Source organism: Anastrepha ludens, chromosome 6 (assembly GCF_028408465.1).
Source record: "Anastrepha ludens isolate Willacy chromosome 6, idAnaLude1.1, whole genome shotgun sequence".
Taxonomy (NCBI): Eukaryota; Metazoa; Arthropoda; class Insecta; order Diptera; family Tephritidae; genus Anastrepha; species Anastrepha ludens.
The window spans coordinates 43,679,494-43,699,204 of record NC_071502.1 but is presented as its reverse complement, the minus strand read 5'-3'; the positions used below and the strand labels follow the sequence as shown (position 1 = coordinate 43,699,204).

The window sequence follows — 19,711 nt, the reverse complement described above, 5'->3', positions numbered from 1 at the left end:
ATTGCTGATAAAGAGTTCTATCTATTGCTAAGCATTCTTTTGTGAATTACTTGTAAATTAATATAATATGTAAAAACACAAATGGGTTTTTTTTTATTTTGTACATACTTATGTATGTATATATTTCCATTTTTTATTAAAGCATTTTGTATAACAGTGTTTAGTCTTAAAAATGGAACAAACGTACATTCGTTAAGGGAAAACTTGTTAAAAACACATGAAATAGTAATTATGTATAAAACAGTAATTAATTCAATACAGTAAATTTGAAGAAGTTGACACCTGGAATTAAAAAGTTATTAAAAAATTACGAGCAAAAAAATCAGAAAATATAGCTATTCAGTGCTCCCAGTAACCTGGAGGCAAAAAATAGCGCTGATTGAAAAAACATATTAAACCTATTTTTTCATTTTGTATTTTGATTTATTTGCATATATTTACCATTTGGAATGATGCGCGTTTCAAATGTATCCAATTGTCTGAATAGTCCCAACTTTTGTGTCTTATCGAAGAGATCCTAAAGGAAAAGAAAGAAGCAAAATTTTAAAATTGTTGGCTGCTAAATTGAATTGTGAGGGGATTACATACGTCCAGAAATTTCAAAAATATTATTTATTTTTACTCTTTATAGTTTTAGGCGTATTTCTGTGGAAGTCGATTGTAAAAATTCCCATAGATACAAAGTTATGGTAGAAAATGTAACTGCCTGATGGGAGTTTGATGCGCACAGTTTGCAAGTTTAAACTCGTTTTTCTCAAAACTACTTTTACCGGCACGGTCTGCATGTTAACTCATACAGTTTTTAATATGTTTAGATGCGTTTTCTTTTTAATATTCGAAAGGGTTTTCTCTATATGTCGAGCTGGATTTTGATATTTTTATTAAAAAAATTTATAAACATAAAGGGTGACATTTATGACTTAAAACGCATACTTTTTCTTTAAATGCCGTAAATTGCCAAGTTTTTCGAAATTCAAAAATCCGACTCGACAGACTATAACTACAACTTTATTTTACTTTTTACAGATCCATCAACATTTCAAGGAGAAGTGATGCAGACCGTGGAGCAACTTTATTCATTGAACTTTGTATCACGTGATTTTTTATATACTAATTTTTGTAAAGAAAAATTAAAATAAATTTTGTGATAATTGTATGCATAAAATTTGTTAATATTTATTTCTATGTTATCCCTTCCAAAAACACTTTTTCTTTCAGCGCATTTTAGGCGCTGCTGGACGTACATATGTAACCCCTTAGTATGTTTCATTATTTCATAAAAAAATCGTTCGAATCGAAAATTTCATTTACTTTGCTTTTTTACTAAATGATATTCTGAAATTTATATCCTTCGATCTGGCTCATAAGCACAGCTTTCAACAAGGCAAATTATTTTTATTTCAGTATCATCTAACTGTGTCTTGCCCAATAATTATGCACAATTTTAATATTAAAATAAATTAAAATTTTTTTAAAAATAAGTAAATTTTTTTAATATCATACTTACAACCACATCATAGCCTCGCTGGCTGCGTAAACCCATCTCTTTTAGCATAAAACCTATCGGGAAGGGAGCGCCATCTGTGCGGCGATTGACAAATGCTACAGCATATGAATAGTCACTATGAAGAGCGAAATAAAAATGTATGATTATTATATTTATAAGCAATGGGTATTATTGGGTATGGGAATAAGTTTCCGCCTTCGTGAAAGAGGTATTAAATATTTTTATTTTTCTCTTAATAAATTTATGTATATTTTTGCTGTCATAACATACCCGGCAGCGTTTCTTGGCGCAATTGGACGCGTCCAAACTTCAACGTTTTTTTGTATAAGCACGCGGCGACCCTGAATACCTAACGGATCCTGATTTACAGCAATTACCTCACTGCAAAGTAAGAAACGGCATAAAAATTTAGAACAAAAATCTTAAAAATTTACCATCAAATTTACCGATTTTGCAAAATCGCTTTAATTTCAGGACGCACAACGGTCAAATCGTTTGACATGATCAGCGGTGCTGCCAATATGGCCCATACCGCCATTTGCAATTTGCTTTGATCGTAACTAAGACCATAATTGCCAAGAATCAACTGCGTGATAAACAAACAAAAAAATACAAAATAAACACAAAAACCCAGAATTAGCAGTAAAAATAAATTGCGCAAATATTACAGTTATTCTCATTACACACCATATCCGGATCATTCCAATGACCAGGTCCACCATGTGGTTGTATGCGGTTTTGGTTTTTCGAAAAGTAATCCATAATCTTAGCAACCGATTCAAAGGAATCGTCAATGTCATCGTAGTTGCGCCACAAATTGCAATGCTCCTTGAGAGCCTCGTAGTCGGGCTTGAATGAAAGAGCGCATTGAAAAAATGTATTACCACTTAAAAAATTAAATATCATACAAATACGAGTAAATATAGAAATTTATGCTTCAAATGTATGCCACATTGCAACTTACAATTTTGCCTTCGTATTCTTGGTAGACTGGCCAACTGCACGAATATACCATTGGGCGTCCAGTTTTGTTTAGCAACCGACCAAATTCCGGATAGCCTGCATCCATGGTGGATGTGTCTGCGTAGCAACCATCCAATTTTACATAATCCACATCCCAATCGGCGAAGGTCTGCGCATCTAATGCCATGTGATTGATAACACCTGGATAGCCGGCGCATGTGTGTGTGCCATAATCCTGATATAAACCAAATTTCAAGCCGGCATCGTGTATCTGTGTATGTAGGTAAAAATTGTATTTTTTATAAAAGCAATTGTGTATGTGTGCGTTTGTGCATATTAAGAAATTATCAATTTTACATAATCAGCCAAATGATTGAGGCCACTGGGGAAGCGATATCTATCGGCTACTAATTTATTTGTGGCATTATCGCGATTCTTCTCCAACCAGCAATCATCGATGATGAGATACTCATAACCAGCATCAGCATAGCCTTCTGACACCAGCAAGTCCGTCGTGCGTTTGAAAAGGTTCTCACTTGAAAATGACAATAGAAAAGAGCAAAAAAAAATAAATTATATTAGAAAAATATGGTATAAAAAACAACAAATAAAAAAAAAAATTGAACAAAATAAAATAAGGCGTCTAAAATGAAAAATAAACTAAAATAAATAAATAAAATAAACATTTTAAACTAAAACTAAACTAAATTAAATTAAATAAAACAAAAAAAGAACGATAAAATAATTTGAAAATAAAAAACTCAAAATATATTTTCAATCAATTCATCGATAGACTTGAGGCAATGATTGTCAAGCGGTTAATCTATACTGCCCCAATGATCCAGATTTTCATGCGGCTGATGGCTATTATTTCAATAGCATTTTCTAAAAATGTATTGCTAATTTTTTATGCTATTATATATTAACAACAACAAATACTATGTTCTTATAGAAGAGTCGTGAATTTAGCGCTTTGAGAGATGCCCTACTAATTGTCTTCCAATTGCTGGCGGCATATACATATGTACTTTCATACATACATACGAGTATGCCCATATTTATTGTACTTAATTAGAAATGCATTTAGTAATTGCAATTATTTATCATAATTTAGATATCATATACACACATATGCACTTGTTGTAGATATTTTCTAATGTATTGAAGCATGCAATGTAAATTCACTAACTGCAAATATTTATTTTTAAACTTTGGAAGTAGTGGGTAGAAGGAAAGCACGGTTAACTATTACCTCACACAGTTTTTGCCCGGACATGGGTCCTTTCGCAAGTATATATTTGTGGCGAATGGGAAAAGTGAGTCTACCAAACTGCATATATGGAGATACTAGAGGTGGATGCGAGAGGTGGAACATAGAAAGAATAGGTCTGCAACGAGCTATTGGTATATGTACACCTGAAGAAATTAACGAGAAAATGATGATAGACGAAGAAAAATAGAATGCCGTCGCAAATTTCGTGGAGGATATTATCCGAAAAAAGAAGCGTGAAATGGAAAGTTATGGTGAAGAGCAGTGAGTATAGGTTTCTCACAACAGGCGGCCCTGGACGCAGGGTGAGTAAGTAAGTGTCCTTCTTAGGACGCCGTCTTGGCCCTCGACCTCGAAGCAATGCTGAAGCAGTCCATCCAAGAGAAGAGGAGGGATATTTTTAGTGGAATCACCACACACGTAGTAGCGATGGTTACTATATGGTGGAAGGCAGTTTTAACCCAACCTCACCGCCAACAAATACAAAAAAAAAAAAAAAACAAAAAAAAAAAAATTTAGAAGCAAATTTTTTATGGCTCAGTTTTTGGTTAAAAATCGTTACAATCGTCAATTTTAAATTATAATACACAATGTTTTGTATTTTGATATTTAATTATCAAAAAATATTTGTTAGAAAATACCCCAACTCTTTTTTTACACAGTAGATGTGTTTTTTAGAGAAACATGGAAAAAAAATCGTGCAAATACATGCGACATATGGTAAATTTGGTAAATATAAAAATAAACCGTGCAAAAGAAGTAATAATAAAAGCCATATTAACAAATGTGTTTATGAGTGTAAAACAAAACTAATTAATTTTTATTACTGTGTACAGTGAAAATTCAATCCATATATTGTAATAATCCTACAAAACATATAATAATTGAAATTGAAATTAGGATTAAAAACAAATTTTGCAACTATTCATCCCTACTTGAAAACAAGCGTGCACATTCATTACGGACTGGACCAAAAAGGCAGTCAATGGCAAATATGTCAGATATGTCCAGCCCATCTGTCGGGTTTTATTCAAATTATTAACGGCTTCTGTTGATTTTTCATTGTAACAAAGCCTGTTATTATAATACGTTCACATATGCATTAAACACCTATAAATCCACCAAATTAATTTACCCGCTCACATATGGCAGATTACCTGCAAAATTGACAATCAGCTGTCAATACTGCTTGGAGAGGTTTTTCTTCATAGAAATTATTTTAGTGGAATATTTCGGTGTTTTGGTTTCTTTAATTATTATAACGATATGAAGAAAATATAAGGAGAAGGTATAGCTAATTTAATTGCGCAATTTTCTGCTAATAATAAACAGTTTTAGGAAATCCGTATGCGACGTTTACTGAGGTTGCAAAAATTATGGCAGCAATGCGCATGGGATATTCTATATTGCATTTTATAATAAGTAATAAGGGAACAAAACGTTTATGGACACACGCTGTTTTCTGTAAAATGAATCCATAATTAATAATATTTAACAAAAATTTCACTAGAATTATATTTACAGATCTGTTTTCTTTGCCGGCATCCATTTCTTTTAGTTTTTATTTTGATGTTTCTCCTCACATTCGTAATAATAATTATCGATAACACAGAAAACACGGGGTTGTTTGTCAAAAAGTATCGTTATTATCTAGGATTATTTTATAATCTCAAATTTTGTATGGGAAATCTCACTTTTTAATTGCGGATTTTGAGTTAAGCGCGAAAAAGTAGATCATCTGCTTATAAGTGAACGTATTATTAGCGACTGTGTTTCGCTTTCTTAAGTTGTTAATACAAAGTGGCGCACAACTAATCACCCATTCGAAAAACTTATAATATTTACAAAGCTGCCGTACGTCAGTCACTTGTAAACAAGCCAGCAGCAGTATACTCATTCAAACAGACAAGCAATGGAGCGCGTAAAGGTCAAATACAGAAATCCAACATTTAAAATTATTTTTTAATTCTTTAAAAAATGAGTCAAAAACAAATTAGTGTGATTAATTTTGCGCCACCTTGTACAATACTTGTTATCCAGCTACCCGTCATCTAAAGATTACTTTGAAATTTTATTGCAAAGTCATACTTGGTTAGTTCTAAAATGCACACTCGTTTTTGAAGGATCATATGTATGTGTGTATCTTTACTTAAAAGTTTTCTTATTAAGACACTCTTAAAAAAAAACAGTTTTTGTTTTGAAATTCGCGCAAGAACAAAAATTCCATGTATAAATTCAAGGCGAATTCACTAAAGGTGGTGGCACCAGACCAACAATAATGTTTTGTACGTTTGATTGTCACAATAAAGTAGAAAACAAGGAATGAATTCGCCTTGTTTCATTCTGTACGGACAGCTACATGGACACGGTGAAAGACAAAAAAAATAAATCAGCTCATTTACCACCACCACCTTTAATAGATTCGCCTTGTATACATTTGTATTAAGGGGTTATATACCTTGTGTTTTTCAAAAAAATCAAAATAAATTTTATTTCTTTATCGTAAAGTACAATCCCTTGAGAACATTTTCCAAAAATTTCATAGAGATCTGAGCCATAGATCGAAAGTTACAGCGTTTTAAATTGTGCGTCGTCACGTCCTGAGCGTACGGCCTCATGCGGCGCTTGAAACTTTAAACGCGATTATCTCAAAAACGTGTTTTTCCAAAAATGCTTTTGCGGTGGACGCGATTGCAAAAAAAGTATTCAACCGATTTTTATAATTTTTTTTTTAAATTGTTCGTAATTGATGTCGCCTCTTAGTGAACGATCAACTTTTTATGTATAAATTTTTATTTTGCAGATATGAATTTTTTAATGCCAATTTTAGGACTGTAGAAGTGGAGTTTTTTAAAAACATGTTCCTATTTTCACAAAAATCAAAATATTTAATATATTGATCGTTCACTAAGAAGATATAACCCTATACTAATGAAATCTTTTCGATTTTTTGATTTCAGTTGACTTGGTGGACTTGAATCGCGTCCACCGCAAGCCTCTTCCAAAAAAAGGGTCTTGGGGGAAAACGCCATAACTCCGCCATTTTTAAATATTTTTACACAAACAAAGCCTTTTTTTTTTCTTTAAACATTGTAATATCCAATAATAAAAACTTTTATACAATAAAATTATTGCTACATATCTTTAAAAAAAAACCCAACTTTCGCTAATTTCACCGGACCACAAGGTATATAACCCCTCAATGAGCTGAACCGTGTTATATCAAAATCATGTAAAACAGGCAGTATAAAAAGAGAGTTGGGTGCATTAATTATTTTAAAAAATTGTAATAGTTAGCAATTTATAAAGATTTTCAGATCAAAAAGCATTTTCTGAAGCTAAAGAATTATTTTGTTTGATGTAAATATTTAATTTTAATTTATAAACTGAATTAACTAAGCTATATAATACATTTTTACATAGTAAGTAGTGTTGGTAACTGAAAATGTGAATTACAGGATCAAATAACTGCACAGCAATAATTTTAGCAATGCTCATCCTTCCTTATTCAAATGTTCCAGTTTTTATTTAGTGTATTTAGATAACTCATCTCTGTTTATACACTTTTTTAATGTTTATAGTCTAATTTTTTTATTTATTTGTTGTTTTATTTGATTTTTAATATTTATTAGATTTTGCTACTCTCATGTGTAAGAGTAAATAAAACTTATTTTGAAAATGCTATAAAGACGTAGTGTGCAGGCATTCATTTAATCAGGTAGCATCAATTGCATTTTTTTCTTTCCTCTCATTTTTATTGAATTTTTATTAATTCTGATTTTTAAATAGCATGGAATTGCCATTAGTAAAAGTCAAAAACCTTTCAAACTTCGTCAAAGTTTATTTTTTCATAATTCTCAATTATTATTATTATACTTTTAATTCATAAAGGTCAATAACCAGTAGAAAGCAATTTATTCGCACTGAACTTGATTTAAACCAGAGCTTTTGAGCTCATCTAGCACCAACACTCGCTTACTATTATTATTACACACACATATATATATACACATAAATACACACCTTATGCACTCATTCGGGTATTTTTGGCAATCAGTGATGCACCGGAAGCGTTCCCAATGCATCCAACCCATTGGTGGTGTCCTTGCTAGCCCATTTTCCAACGCCTGTGTGGCTTGGTATGATGCCAGCAATACAAAAAGGATATTTAACAACATTTTAGGAATAGCAGTAGAAACGGCAAATGCTTTGTTTTTCACTTTCACTTTTGTAGGATTAAAAATGTGCTCCTCCTGTCAACGCGTATGTATTGCGCAGCGTTTGTGCGCAGTCTATTTGCACTTTGTAACCGGTGAGCTATTAATGCCGTCTCCAGTTGATGGGTGAATGCGATTTATATATGTTCTTCTCCTACTAGATAAGTGGCGTTTTTCTGCTTTTCTTTCGTGTATGCAATAGGTGGTGCTGAAGGGGCCACTGACTGCTCGTACAATGAAGCAGACGCAAGACTTGCGTTAAAATTCTAATATCAAACTAAAACAACACGGCGGCGGCGGCGGCAATCTACACACGACGGAGTGAGTACTTATGTATACCGCAGCAATAATAGCCACTTAACGTTCAGCAGCTAAATGTGGCCACAGTCTTATCAGTTTAAGTTGAGATTCCGACTTGAAGTTCAACGTTGTTGTGCTCTTTTTCGCAGTTTTTTTTATTCGAATGTTTTTTTGTTTTTGGTTCTACTCGATTGCCGTCGTCGCTCTTACTAATTTGCCGATTTGTGACTTTTTAAAGTGCTCCTCAGCTTTTCAATTAAAAATTCTACACACATAGAAGCAAACAAACATTAGTGTACATGCATATTCCATGCATACATACATAAGTCGCATATGACGCATATGAGGGCATCAATGTAGCAAATGTTGATAAACAAAAGCAAGTGCCGCTGCATCTCAGTGGATGCTTCGATCTTATTACACGACAAATCTTTAATGCTCTTTATGCTTTATTTATGTTTGCACACTTTCATCCGCAATGATTGTTTTTATCTAATTTCATTACAAATCTTTTGCAGCTTGTTCCCACATTCTCCGGTGACTCCTTGGGATTTCAATATAATTATTAAGCATATAAAAGGAAATGTTCAAAAAGTCACAGTAAGTTGTATTCCGGTATTTTTTTGATTTAGAATTCAATAGAATTAAATTTAAACCTTTTTATTTTAATTTTTATGTACGGTTATAGGCCAAAATAATATACTTCATAAATATGTATGTATTTATGTATATGAACGCATTTCTATGCACATACGAAGTACACCCGCTTATGGGAATTTGCACATACATAAAAACTATTCTTCAATTGAGTACTCAAACGATTTATCATAAGGAGTCCGACGCATGAGAAGATGGAAATAGAAATTGAGGAAAAATAAAAAGCAAGCACAATACGCTGAAACCGGGACGCCTTGTATGCGACAAGTGATAAGCATACATATATGTATGTATGTATAACTTTGCACGAGTGCGCTTTGCTGAGTATCCGCCCCGTGTAGGGTTGGATTACACGTTCACACTGGCTGTCCCACTGACTTTGAGGCTGGTGATTGTGACGCTGGGTGTCGGAAACCGCTTTGTCAGTCACCGATTACAAACATACTGGTAGGTACTCATGTTCCATTTATGTAGGCATGTACGCAATACGGGCTGCAGGTTTTGCCGCTGTCGCCGAGGCTAGTTGTCGATTGTTTGTTATTGTTTTTTATTGCACTTTTTATCCAATGTTTCACATATTATGTTTTGTCAATTAAACTTTTTTCATCAAAAATTTGAAGGTACGGACGTATAACAACTCGAAAACAATATAAGTATGTGAATACACGACGGGCACCCGCACTTTCGAAAATTCCAAACTAATCGCAAATCCAAATGTAAATGTAAACTCCCAGCGATAGCGAAATTAAGCACTCAGACCCCCTATCCGTGTGGCTGGCAAAGGAAATGTGGTGCCGTACTGTTAGTGTGGCGCGCTGCAATGGGAATTGTCTGTTACCAATTTTTACTTTGTTGCTTTTTTTTTGTTTTTTGTAATTGCACGATGATCGCAATTGTTGATCTGTCAGGTTATACAGGTTTTACGAGTATGGATGGTCGAAATCGTTGAATTTGCATTTTTAATTTATTTAACGGTAACTGAAACATGCCTTTATTTTGACGTTCAGAACATAAATAAAGAAGGGCAAGTGTATGCACATAAACGTGCATATGTATGTGCATATGTAAGGAAATGTACTTTTTACACATATGCATATGTATGTATGTAGGTAGATTAGTTGCGGTATGGTAATCACTACAGTTGCTACTCAACGCTTGATCTTAAAATCAGTTAAATACTTTGTATTTTAAATTGAAAATGTTGCTTAAGTGAATATATAAAGTCAGATCTGCTCATAAATAAATGTATTAATGGGGAATTGTTAATTTTATGAAGTATTTATTATTAAAGGATTTATTTTTATTGATATAAATTTTCTATAATTTCTTAAATGAATTTAATAATCAGTTTTCTAAGTATGTTTATTGTAATAATACATATGTATATATACATAAGTGAAATATGCGCATAACACTAAATTTATTAAGTATATTTATTGTAATATTATATATGTAATATTGTAACATAATACTAAATTTTGTAGGTATATTTTTTTTAATATATGTATGTATGTATGTTTATACAGTAGTAAAATATGAGCATACTCGCAACTATTTCCCAACGCAGATACTATAGTTTGACCTAATTGGGATATTATGTTCTTAAGTGTAAACAGTCCCAGTTTGTTAACTGCATTCAATAACTGTATGCTATGCATACATACCTACTTAAATGAATGTATACATAAGTACATTTTTTTACTATAAGTAGAGGTATGCTTTGTAATATTTATTCCTGGCTATCTATTGCAGAAAGAATTTACTTTTATGTTGCCGCAGTAATGATTGAATTATTTACGCAACTACTTGTATTGTGTATTATAAATGGCAATTTAGTGCAGCTTATTGAAGTTATGTTCAGTTTTTTTGGAGGCATAGTAGAATTTCGTTGCTTCTATTTTAAAAGCTTACATTTTAAATCATTTTGATCTTTTCATTTATTTTTTTAATTAATTAAAGAAATAAAAAATTACAGCAACTTGTTAAGATTTTAAAGAAAGCACATACATCAGAAGTGAACATTCAATAGTTTAATTTTATAGTTAAATCATAAACAGCTTTTGTTTAATTTACTTCAGTGCAGTTCATATGCTACCCTTTTTCGTTGTTCATGATCATATTCCCTTTCAATAAAATTATTAGCGTTCATCATATCGTCGAGTTTTCAAACCACCATGTATAGTGCATCTCAAACTGTTAAATGTCAAATCACAAGGAAAATTTCCCTTCTGAATGTTATCACGTGAATTTTTCTGTATTTCATTTTGTGCTCATACAAATTCTGCTTTACTCGCACATTCGTAGTGTTGAGTTTCTGCACAGTCTGTCTTCTCGCCGTCGCTGTGGCCGTCGTGTCGTTGCCGTCGTTATTCTTTGTCGATTGATTTTTGGGCAATAGAAAATTGTAAGTGAAAAGTTTCCAACGCCAATTCGTTGCACCATCATATCGCACAAATTCTCGGCAAGTTTTACAAAATTCCGTGACAGTTAAAGTGAGTTTTCGCAGCCCCGCAGAAAACACGAAAGTAAAAACGTAAGTGCCAAATTGTGCCAATGTCCAATAAGTAGTGTGTGTGAGTGTGCAAAGAAAAGTATAGGGGAGCAACAAATGTTTGTGGAATAGCTAATTTTCATGGTCTTCCCAGTTGGTTAGTTGATCAATGTAATTCATGGCTGTCCAATCAAGGCACAATTATGTAGTAGGTTGCGATACAAATTGAATAAAGTGTATAAAGCGACGTTGCATTGAAGGTTAAAACATGACTTTCTGGGTGCTTGTGTAAAAGCTGGTATGATCATGTGTGCATCAGTTGTATTATTTTCGGGCACTTAACTAAAGCGCGAAAAGAATTCAATTGCCTAGTAATCGCCTCCTATGCATAGCATAATACAAACATATTGCGAAATAGCAGAAAAATCTTCCTGAAAAAGTATATTTTCAAGCTTGTGCGAACCCGTGAGCGAAAAATTTATCGATCCAAAGCTGTCATGTGACTGTCATCAAACAGCTGACACCACATCGCGCTGTCGTGGTGGAAATTGCGTTTATACGCGCAGTGCTGCATAGAAATGTCAAAAATCGTATAGCAGCTATGGTGAATTTTTATTGTATTTGTTTTGATTGCGTGTTTGTTCTCCCACCCCAATTTTGCGCCTCAATATAGTAAATTCGGCAAGCTGGGCTTAAAGGCATTGCTAAACTTATGCATCGTATGCTTTAATTTAAGCTTTGCTAGTATTTGTTACAAGCAATACAATTTCCCTTTCCACAAGCTGTTTAGAAATGAAAGAAAAACAGGTATTAACAAATCAATGAGAATGGTCTAAATCATCAAAGCTCACGTGCACTTCATAAGATAAAATTACCGCAAAATTTGAATATTGACAATCTAAAAGCAACAAAGTCCAAATACTTTTGTAGTGTTTTGGTTAGATGTAGTTTAGGAAACGCAAGTAAAGCTGTGATTTAAACTTCCTGCACATTTTTCGTGTGCCGGAAACTAGTGGCATTGACCCGATTTTGACCTACCTCATTTTCTTTAATAAGCACGTAAATTGGCCAAAAATTGTGAACGCTCCGTGTGAAATGGAAATAAAAATATAGCGGGTTTGTAACAGCTGCCATTGCGTGTATTTCGTGATTTCGGCCTCTATGCTGTCACGGTGGACAGTGACCACGAATTGACTACGCCTAAAATCAAACAAACAATTTATTTAGTTGCGAGAATATAACATTTTGGACATGTTCTGTTGTATAAATTGAGTCTACCCAAATATTGCATGCTGAAAATCGTATTCCATAGTTTTAAAATTTTATTTATTTTCAGTTTTTTCTGCGATTGCGCGCTTTAAAGGTCGTCAACCATGTGCTTTTGTGTTTTTTTTTTTTTTTTGCATCAGTGGTTATATTTGTTTTCCTAATCAATTATTAACTACTGGCTTCCTAAATTGCTTTCTTTTAGAGAAAGAAAGAGAAAAATCTCTGATATACATATCCATACTTCTTATGTAGCTACGAAAGTATATTCTAATTTATGTAAAATTTGTTTGTTGTACTATGTTCATTTCGTCAAGGTTCCGCAGGCACGTGTATAAATGCTTGATGAATTCCTTGTTATATATCATGCCCAGTCATGACACGCGCTTCGCGCAGACACCACGTATTTAATTATAAAATTATGTCCTTCAAGCATGCATATTTGTGAGTATGTAAATGTAGTTGAGTGTCTCAAATATTAGTACTTCGTTCGTGCTACACCCACTTATCGCCCAAAACTCATATTTGCTTCTAAGAACCAATGCCCCATTTGGTGTGCACATACATACATATTACTTTTTTGTATTGATATATTACATTGATAACCGCTAATTATACAACCTGTTTTTGCTTCTACTTACTATGGTTTGAGGTTGTCATTTGGAATTGTGGACTATAAAAACTTTCATTGAGACACAAAATCACTTCAATTAACCGCCTTGTATAGATAGGCTATTAACCCTGGATGGTTACTCTTCGTCGAATCGACGAGACTCGTTTACTCTTCACTGCATAACTTTATTATGTGTGTTCTAATTACGCTCTTTTTGTCAACAACGTCAGTTGGTAACTAAAGCTTACAGTGAGCGGACGCATGCTGTATATTTATTTTGTTCAAGCTGAAATTTACAGGTGTGTACTCGTCACAATGACGAAGAGTAACTTTACTGTGACTTTTTGCTCTCACAGTGTAATAAATTTGTTGTTATATTTTGATGTTTTGTTTAATAGTTTTGTATTAGTATTATTAAAAATTATTATTTTTTATGTTAAATATTTTAAACTTTTTATTTAATTAGAGCAAAAAATGAGTTCTAAGAAAGTACTAACTGAAGCTGATATCGAGAGGTTTTTGCAAAATTGTGACGACGATTTCAATTTCTTGGGTAGTTCAGAGGAAGATGACGATAGCAATCAAGGTGGCGAAAACAATGAAGAAGAGCAGACACCAGTTGCTGGAGATGACGTTTCACTATCGTCTGAGTTTTCTGAAGAAGAACTTTCCGATGAAGATGATATTCCGCTAAATATGCTTCGCTCAAGAACGAATGTAATTGACTTTTCAAAAACAATTCTGCGCGGGAAAAATTTTCATAAATGGTCCACTAAAAAAGGAAAATCACATCATCGGGCTATGAACTACGTGCACAAAGCTAGAGGCTCGTCTCGTGAATGCAAAGGAGTAGTAGATCCTCTTGAATGTTTTAAATTATTCATCACTTCTGAAATTGTTGATGAGATTGTGCAGTGGACAAATGTCGAAATACAGAATCGTCAGAAATCTAATTCGCAAATGGGTCCTACTGATTTATCTGAGATATATGCGCTACTAGGACTCCTAGTTCTTACGGCTATTAAGAAGGATAATCACCTTACAACAGACGAACTTTTTGATCCTACTTATTGTGGTTCGCGCTACTTGGCTACTATGGGTAAATTTCGCTTTAAATTTTTGATGTCGTGTCTTCGCTTTGATGACAAAAGTGTCAGATTGAGACTGATAAATGACAAATTTGCTCCTATAAGAAAGGTTTGGGATCTTTTCATCCAAAAATGCCGCCAAAACTACGTCTCCGGTTTGTACTTGACAATTGATGAACAGCTACTGGCTTTCAGAGGACATTGCCCCTTTCGCATGTATATCCCAAATAAGCCAGCTAAGTTTGGGTTAAAATTAGTAATGTTATGCGATAGTGGTACAAAATATATGGTAGATGCTAGCCCATATCTGGGGAAAGGCTCTAATCCAACAGCAATTTCTCTTAGAGAGTACTATGTAAAAGAACTGACGAAAACTGTCCATGGAAAGAATCGCAACATAACAATGGATACCTGGTTCACATCAGTTCCCCTTGCCAAATCTCTGCTTTCCGAACCCTATAAATTGACAATTATTGGCACTTTACGGTCGAATAAAAGAGAAATACCGAAGGAAATGGGCAACGTTAAAGGACGGAAAGCCGGAACATCCATGTTTTGTTACGACAATGAACTGACTTTATTATCGTACAAGCCAAAACCAAATAAATTTGTATATCTTTTATCCAGCTGCAATGAAGAAGGAACAATAAATATGAAAACCGGAAAGCCACACATGGTAGAATTTTATAATCAGACTAAAGGCGGTGTCGATACTCTAGACCAAATGTGCAGTGTTGTCTCGTGTTCTCGAAAAACCAACAGGTGGCCAATGTGCCTATTTTTTGGAATTTTAAATATCACTTTTGTGAACAGCTACGTCATATATACACACAATATGCTGCATAGAAATCAAAAACCCAAAAACCGACGACAGTACCTGAAAGATCTTCATGAATCTCTAGTGGTTCCCTTTTTAAGAGACAGACATGAGAAACCTACCTTGCAGACCTCAATTAAGGAGAGTATTGAAAATATAATACCTAATCCGCAGGAAGGCATTGACAACGCTGATAAAGGACCAAAAAAACGTAGAATTTGTCACTTCTGTCCGAGTAGCAAACGAAGAATGACAAAAGCCACGTGCAATATATGCAAAAGAAGTATTTGTGGTGAACACAAAGTTGAACTTTGTGTCTCATGTAGAGAAAAGGCTATTTACTAAAAAAACTTTTTTATATTATATTATTTGATTTATTTTCTTTAAATGTTGTATATGAAAAAAGCAACTTTTATTTTTATTTGTTAGTTTTTGTTTTTATAAAAAGTTAATTATTTTTAAAAGACCAAAAAAAAGAGTACAAACTCATATTGAATTTAAGAGAGAAAAAGACTATTTATTTTTGTATTTAATTCTTTTTCATTGTTTTAAATAAAAAATGCAACTAAAAAAAGAGTTTTCTTATTTTTATTTTTAAAAAGTATTTTTCTAGAATCTTCATAAAAAATAGGTCGCCGATCCGACGAAGAGTATCCTTAATGTACTAAAATGAAGAGTAACCATCCAGGGTTAAATAAAAATATAAGTGCTAGGAGTATTAGTGTTTATATTTGGGAATGTTCTCATATACAAATATGCGTATGTATAAGTATCGGTTTTCTGCCCCCACTCGCTGCAAGCCAGCCTATAAACTTAAGCAAACTATTACGGAAGTTACTTCCAAATACAAACAGATGTTCCGTTCATTAAAGACTAAAAGCACTTAACATTCTTTTATTATTCATTCCACTAAAGTGCACCCTTATGACGATGAGCTTATTGCGGCTGCGTCTAAGGACCTGACCTTTACTAACGGCTCATTTTAAATATGTAATATTGCGAGGTAGTACCTTTCGACCTATACCATTCTTATTATTATTACACATTCACAGGGTAGATGTTGTGGTGTTTCGAGGGCTTCCCCTGTTATGTACTTATAGATGCTCTGCTTTCACAAGTTCTGGTGTAATTTTCTCATTTACAGATATATAAATATCGAAATAAAAGGTATTGTGATGTAGGCACAACTTCGGCCCTCATAAAAGTATGCTGTTGGAAATGAACGACCTGAGCCATCAATTCACTCGACTTAATCTCACAGTTTTTGTTTATTAGATTATTCGTGCGTTCATGCAGCAAATTTAGCAAACGTCATAAATAACATATACAATAAATGCGCTCGAATCTCACTTATAGAAAATTTAGCAAGTAAGTGTCAATCTTATTTATAGAGAAACGACACTGTCATAAAGAGGTTTTTGTTTCTTGCAATTAGAAGCTTTTAAAGGTTAAAGAAGGGGATCTGGAAATGTATCTCAATTTTGAGTGCTCTCACCCTTTTTCTTGATATCACTATACTTAGTTCAAAACTCACCAAAGTAGAAGTCGCATTGTAAAAGTGACTACTAAATGCCCTTCTTAGCCTATATTTGAGAAACGTTATAAAACAAAAATTGTAGGTTCCCAAACCTAGTTGTGTTGGTGCACCAACCTATGCAGGTTACTGTACTAAGCAGGGGTCCAAAAAGTAATAAAACCGCATAAAATGTTCAAATAGCATTAAATAGGTAGATTATTATTAATTAATTAGCAAGCAGCACACCCGTTGAGTCAGCGTTTAGGGTGTCCACCCACCACACAACAATAACCAATGTCTGCCGGCACCATCGACGTCGAAATATATTGAAATCGTCGCCACCATGGACATTCAGTGCGTCAGTGTTTGTGTATGTGTGTGCATATACGCCGACAGTGCCAACAAACTTTGCTATTGCCACCACCATATGGAGATGTAGTAGCAACACTCATAAAAGCGGCACCGCTTTGTTAGCGAGCAGCAATACGCCTTCTCTCTCGTTCTCCTTCTAATCGCCCGTTCTCCTTTGCCTTTTAGCCATGAAACTATATCGTTACCGTCATTACCAACGCATTCGTTAGCATTGCCGACGCCAGCCAAGTACCGACAACACACATCGCAGTGTCGCCTCGCAATCAATTTGTGTAGCTTCGAGGTTAGCAAAGAGGGCGAGCTGCTTCGTTTGCGCAAATTTTCGCAGTGACGATGACATTTGCTGTTTTCCCTTTCACAAACTTGCTGCTAATCATGTTTACTTTGCACGCTCACGAACTAAGCGCTGCCATACGACGTGGATTGCAAGTAGTAGTCAACCACCCAGCACTCATAGACTGAATCCTGCGCCGCCAGCACACTGCACTTAGTCTTGACGGCGCCAGGGTGCTACTGTGTTGTGAATATTTTTCTGGTTTTTGTCAATGTTTTTTTTGTTTGTTTTTGTAATTTCCAACTATTTTTGGTGTTTTTTTACCGCTACAACTGGTTTTGGTGCTTTGACGTTTGCTCTATTCTGCAGCGTGTGTCGGCAGGAAATACTCGCAATGTGGGTCTGCGTCGTTGTTTGATTCATTCGCTTTGTCGCCAGCCGGTAGTCACTGTCAGTCAATCAATTCGCCTGCACCTCGTTTTACACCGCATCGCGTCACGCGAGATTCAATTGCCCACATTGTTTTCTGCTCAATTATTTACTTTTCTTCTGTATTAATTCAATTTCGTTTAATGTACATGCTTAATAAATACATACATACATATGTACACATGTATATGTTTTATGTGTTTTTGTCTTTTGTTTTGTTATCTGTTGGTTGGCGACGTAGCGGGTGAGAAACATTGAAGTATTGTGGTGCCACAATGTCCTGTGCAATGCATTCGTACTGCAAGTTTCCCCTTCACAGAGCCATTTAGCGAAATTCGTCCATACGCTGCGGAAGCCAGCGGCATGAAGCCAATGGGGGAGTTGATGCCGTGAGAATTCTAAAAATAGTAAATACTAAAGGGAAGAATTATATAAAAACATTACATTAACCTATACAAGTCAGTATTTGTGTAGCGTATATACAAATAATGTGTACTATGTATGTATAAGTGCATGTGTGTGTGTGCGGATGTGTGCACATAAGTGTAATACGGAATAAATACTATACGAATTCATATGTACTCGTATAGAGAATTGTATGCGCTTTATATAACACTCATACGCCCTGTTGTCCGCCTAGTCATCATACAATTCGTTTGTTCGTACGACTGGCCACGCGTCCTGGAAGTATTATTGAACTTTACAAGGTTGTTCATCGTGACTCGTTACCATGCTGACTACTTGTCTGACAGCCCCTATTATTTGTATGTGTGTACATTTATTTTACTGCACTGTATGCATGCATGAATATGTACATGTGTATGTAAGTATGAATGTGCTATCGTTGATTGCATTTACATCGCGTGGCAATTGAAATTTTTTTGGGGGTTTGGGTGGCACACTTCCGTTGAAGGCGCCGTTTGCAAATTGTTTGGTGAAATTTTACATACATACATATGATTGTATTTTTTTACTGTTTTATTTAGTTATTCTATTATTTGTTTTCTTTTGGTTTTGGGTGTAGTTACATTAGTCATGCACGCCAAATAAATATGAGTATACGCACGTATAATTAAGAGTCTTTCTTTGTGTCTACATTCAGTGAAAGCTAAAATTTTCAAGCTGAACTCTGTTGTCCTTTATTGGGTGTGAGTATAGGAAGGTATTCTTTAGATTTTTTTTACTTTTTGCTTTCATAAGATTTTTCAGCGCATTACTAAATGAATTTGAAATAAATATATAAATTATTGGCGCGTACACTTCTGTTAGCTGTTTGGCCGAGCTCCTCCTCATATTTGTGGTGTGCGTCTTGATGTTGTTCCACAAATGGAGGGACCTACAGTTTCAAGCCGACTCCGAACGGCAGATATTTTTATGAAGAGCTTTTTCATGGCAGAAATACACTCGGAGGTTTGCCATTGCCTGCCGAGGGGCGACCGCTATTAGAATTATGTTTTTATTAATTTTGCTTTCACCGAGATTCGAACCAACGACCTCTCTGTGAATTCCGAATGGTAATCACGCACCAACCCATTCGGCTACGGCGGCCGCCATAATATTCGCTTTTAAAGCAGCTCAACCCTAACAACAGCTTGTTTAACCATTTTAAGGAGGCGCACTACCCGCCTACCCGCAATGTGGGATTCACAGAGTCACTTCATACAATTTTCTCACTGAAATCGCTGTAGTAGGACTGGTATTCATTGAAATGAATTCTTATTAAAGCATAGCCTGTTTTGCTACTGCAGCATTTCTTAGGGTGAATGAAAAATTTTCCAACAAAGATATAGCTTATTATATGTTATTATTACAGCAAAGTTGTCATTTGATCTCTGCAATCGCTTACCTTCTTCGAGTTATGGCCCCAGGTATATACCTGGAAAATGCGCGCTTGAGCTAACCAGGAGAAGGAAAAGTGTATTCCTTCCAGA

General features: G+C 34.4%; 2 protein-coding genes across 3 annotated transcripts in view; one reads left to right on the top strand and one right to left on the bottom strand.

The window, feature by feature from the left end:
- Nucleotides 1–98: 98 nt before the first annotated feature.
- LOC128868204 (alpha-N-acetylgalactosaminidase) lies at nucleotides 99–9,818 on the bottom strand. The gene is made up of 10 exons (XM_054110035.1): nucleotides 9,360–9,818; nucleotides 7,764–8,522; nucleotides 2,828–3,005; nucleotides 2,472–2,741; nucleotides 2,195–2,356; nucleotides 1,954–2,093; nucleotides 1,778–1,888; nucleotides 1,508–1,622; nucleotides 442–517; nucleotides 99–282 (listed from the first exon to the last, which is right to left on the bottom strand). The coding sequence occupies exons 2-10, from the start codon at nucleotides 7,916–7,918 to the stop codon at nucleotides 248–250; spliced, it is 1,242 nt and encodes a 413-aa protein (XP_053966010.1). The 5' UTR covers nucleotides 7,919–8,522; nucleotides 9,360–9,818; the 3' UTR covers nucleotides 99–247.
- Nucleotides 9,819–11,194: 1,376 nt separating this feature from the next.
- Nucleotides 11,195–19,711, top strand: part of LOC128868205 (V-type proton ATPase subunit C) — a 51,204-nt gene continuing 42,687 nt past the window's right edge. Inside the window, exon 1 of one of the 2 annotated variants that reach the window (XM_054110037.1) lies at nucleotides 11,195–11,447. The gene's annotated coding sequence lies outside the window, so the exon portion shown is untranslated. The remainder of the gene's footprint in view (nucleotides 11,448–19,711) is intronic. The other variant, XM_054110036.1, reaches the window with a different exon arrangement.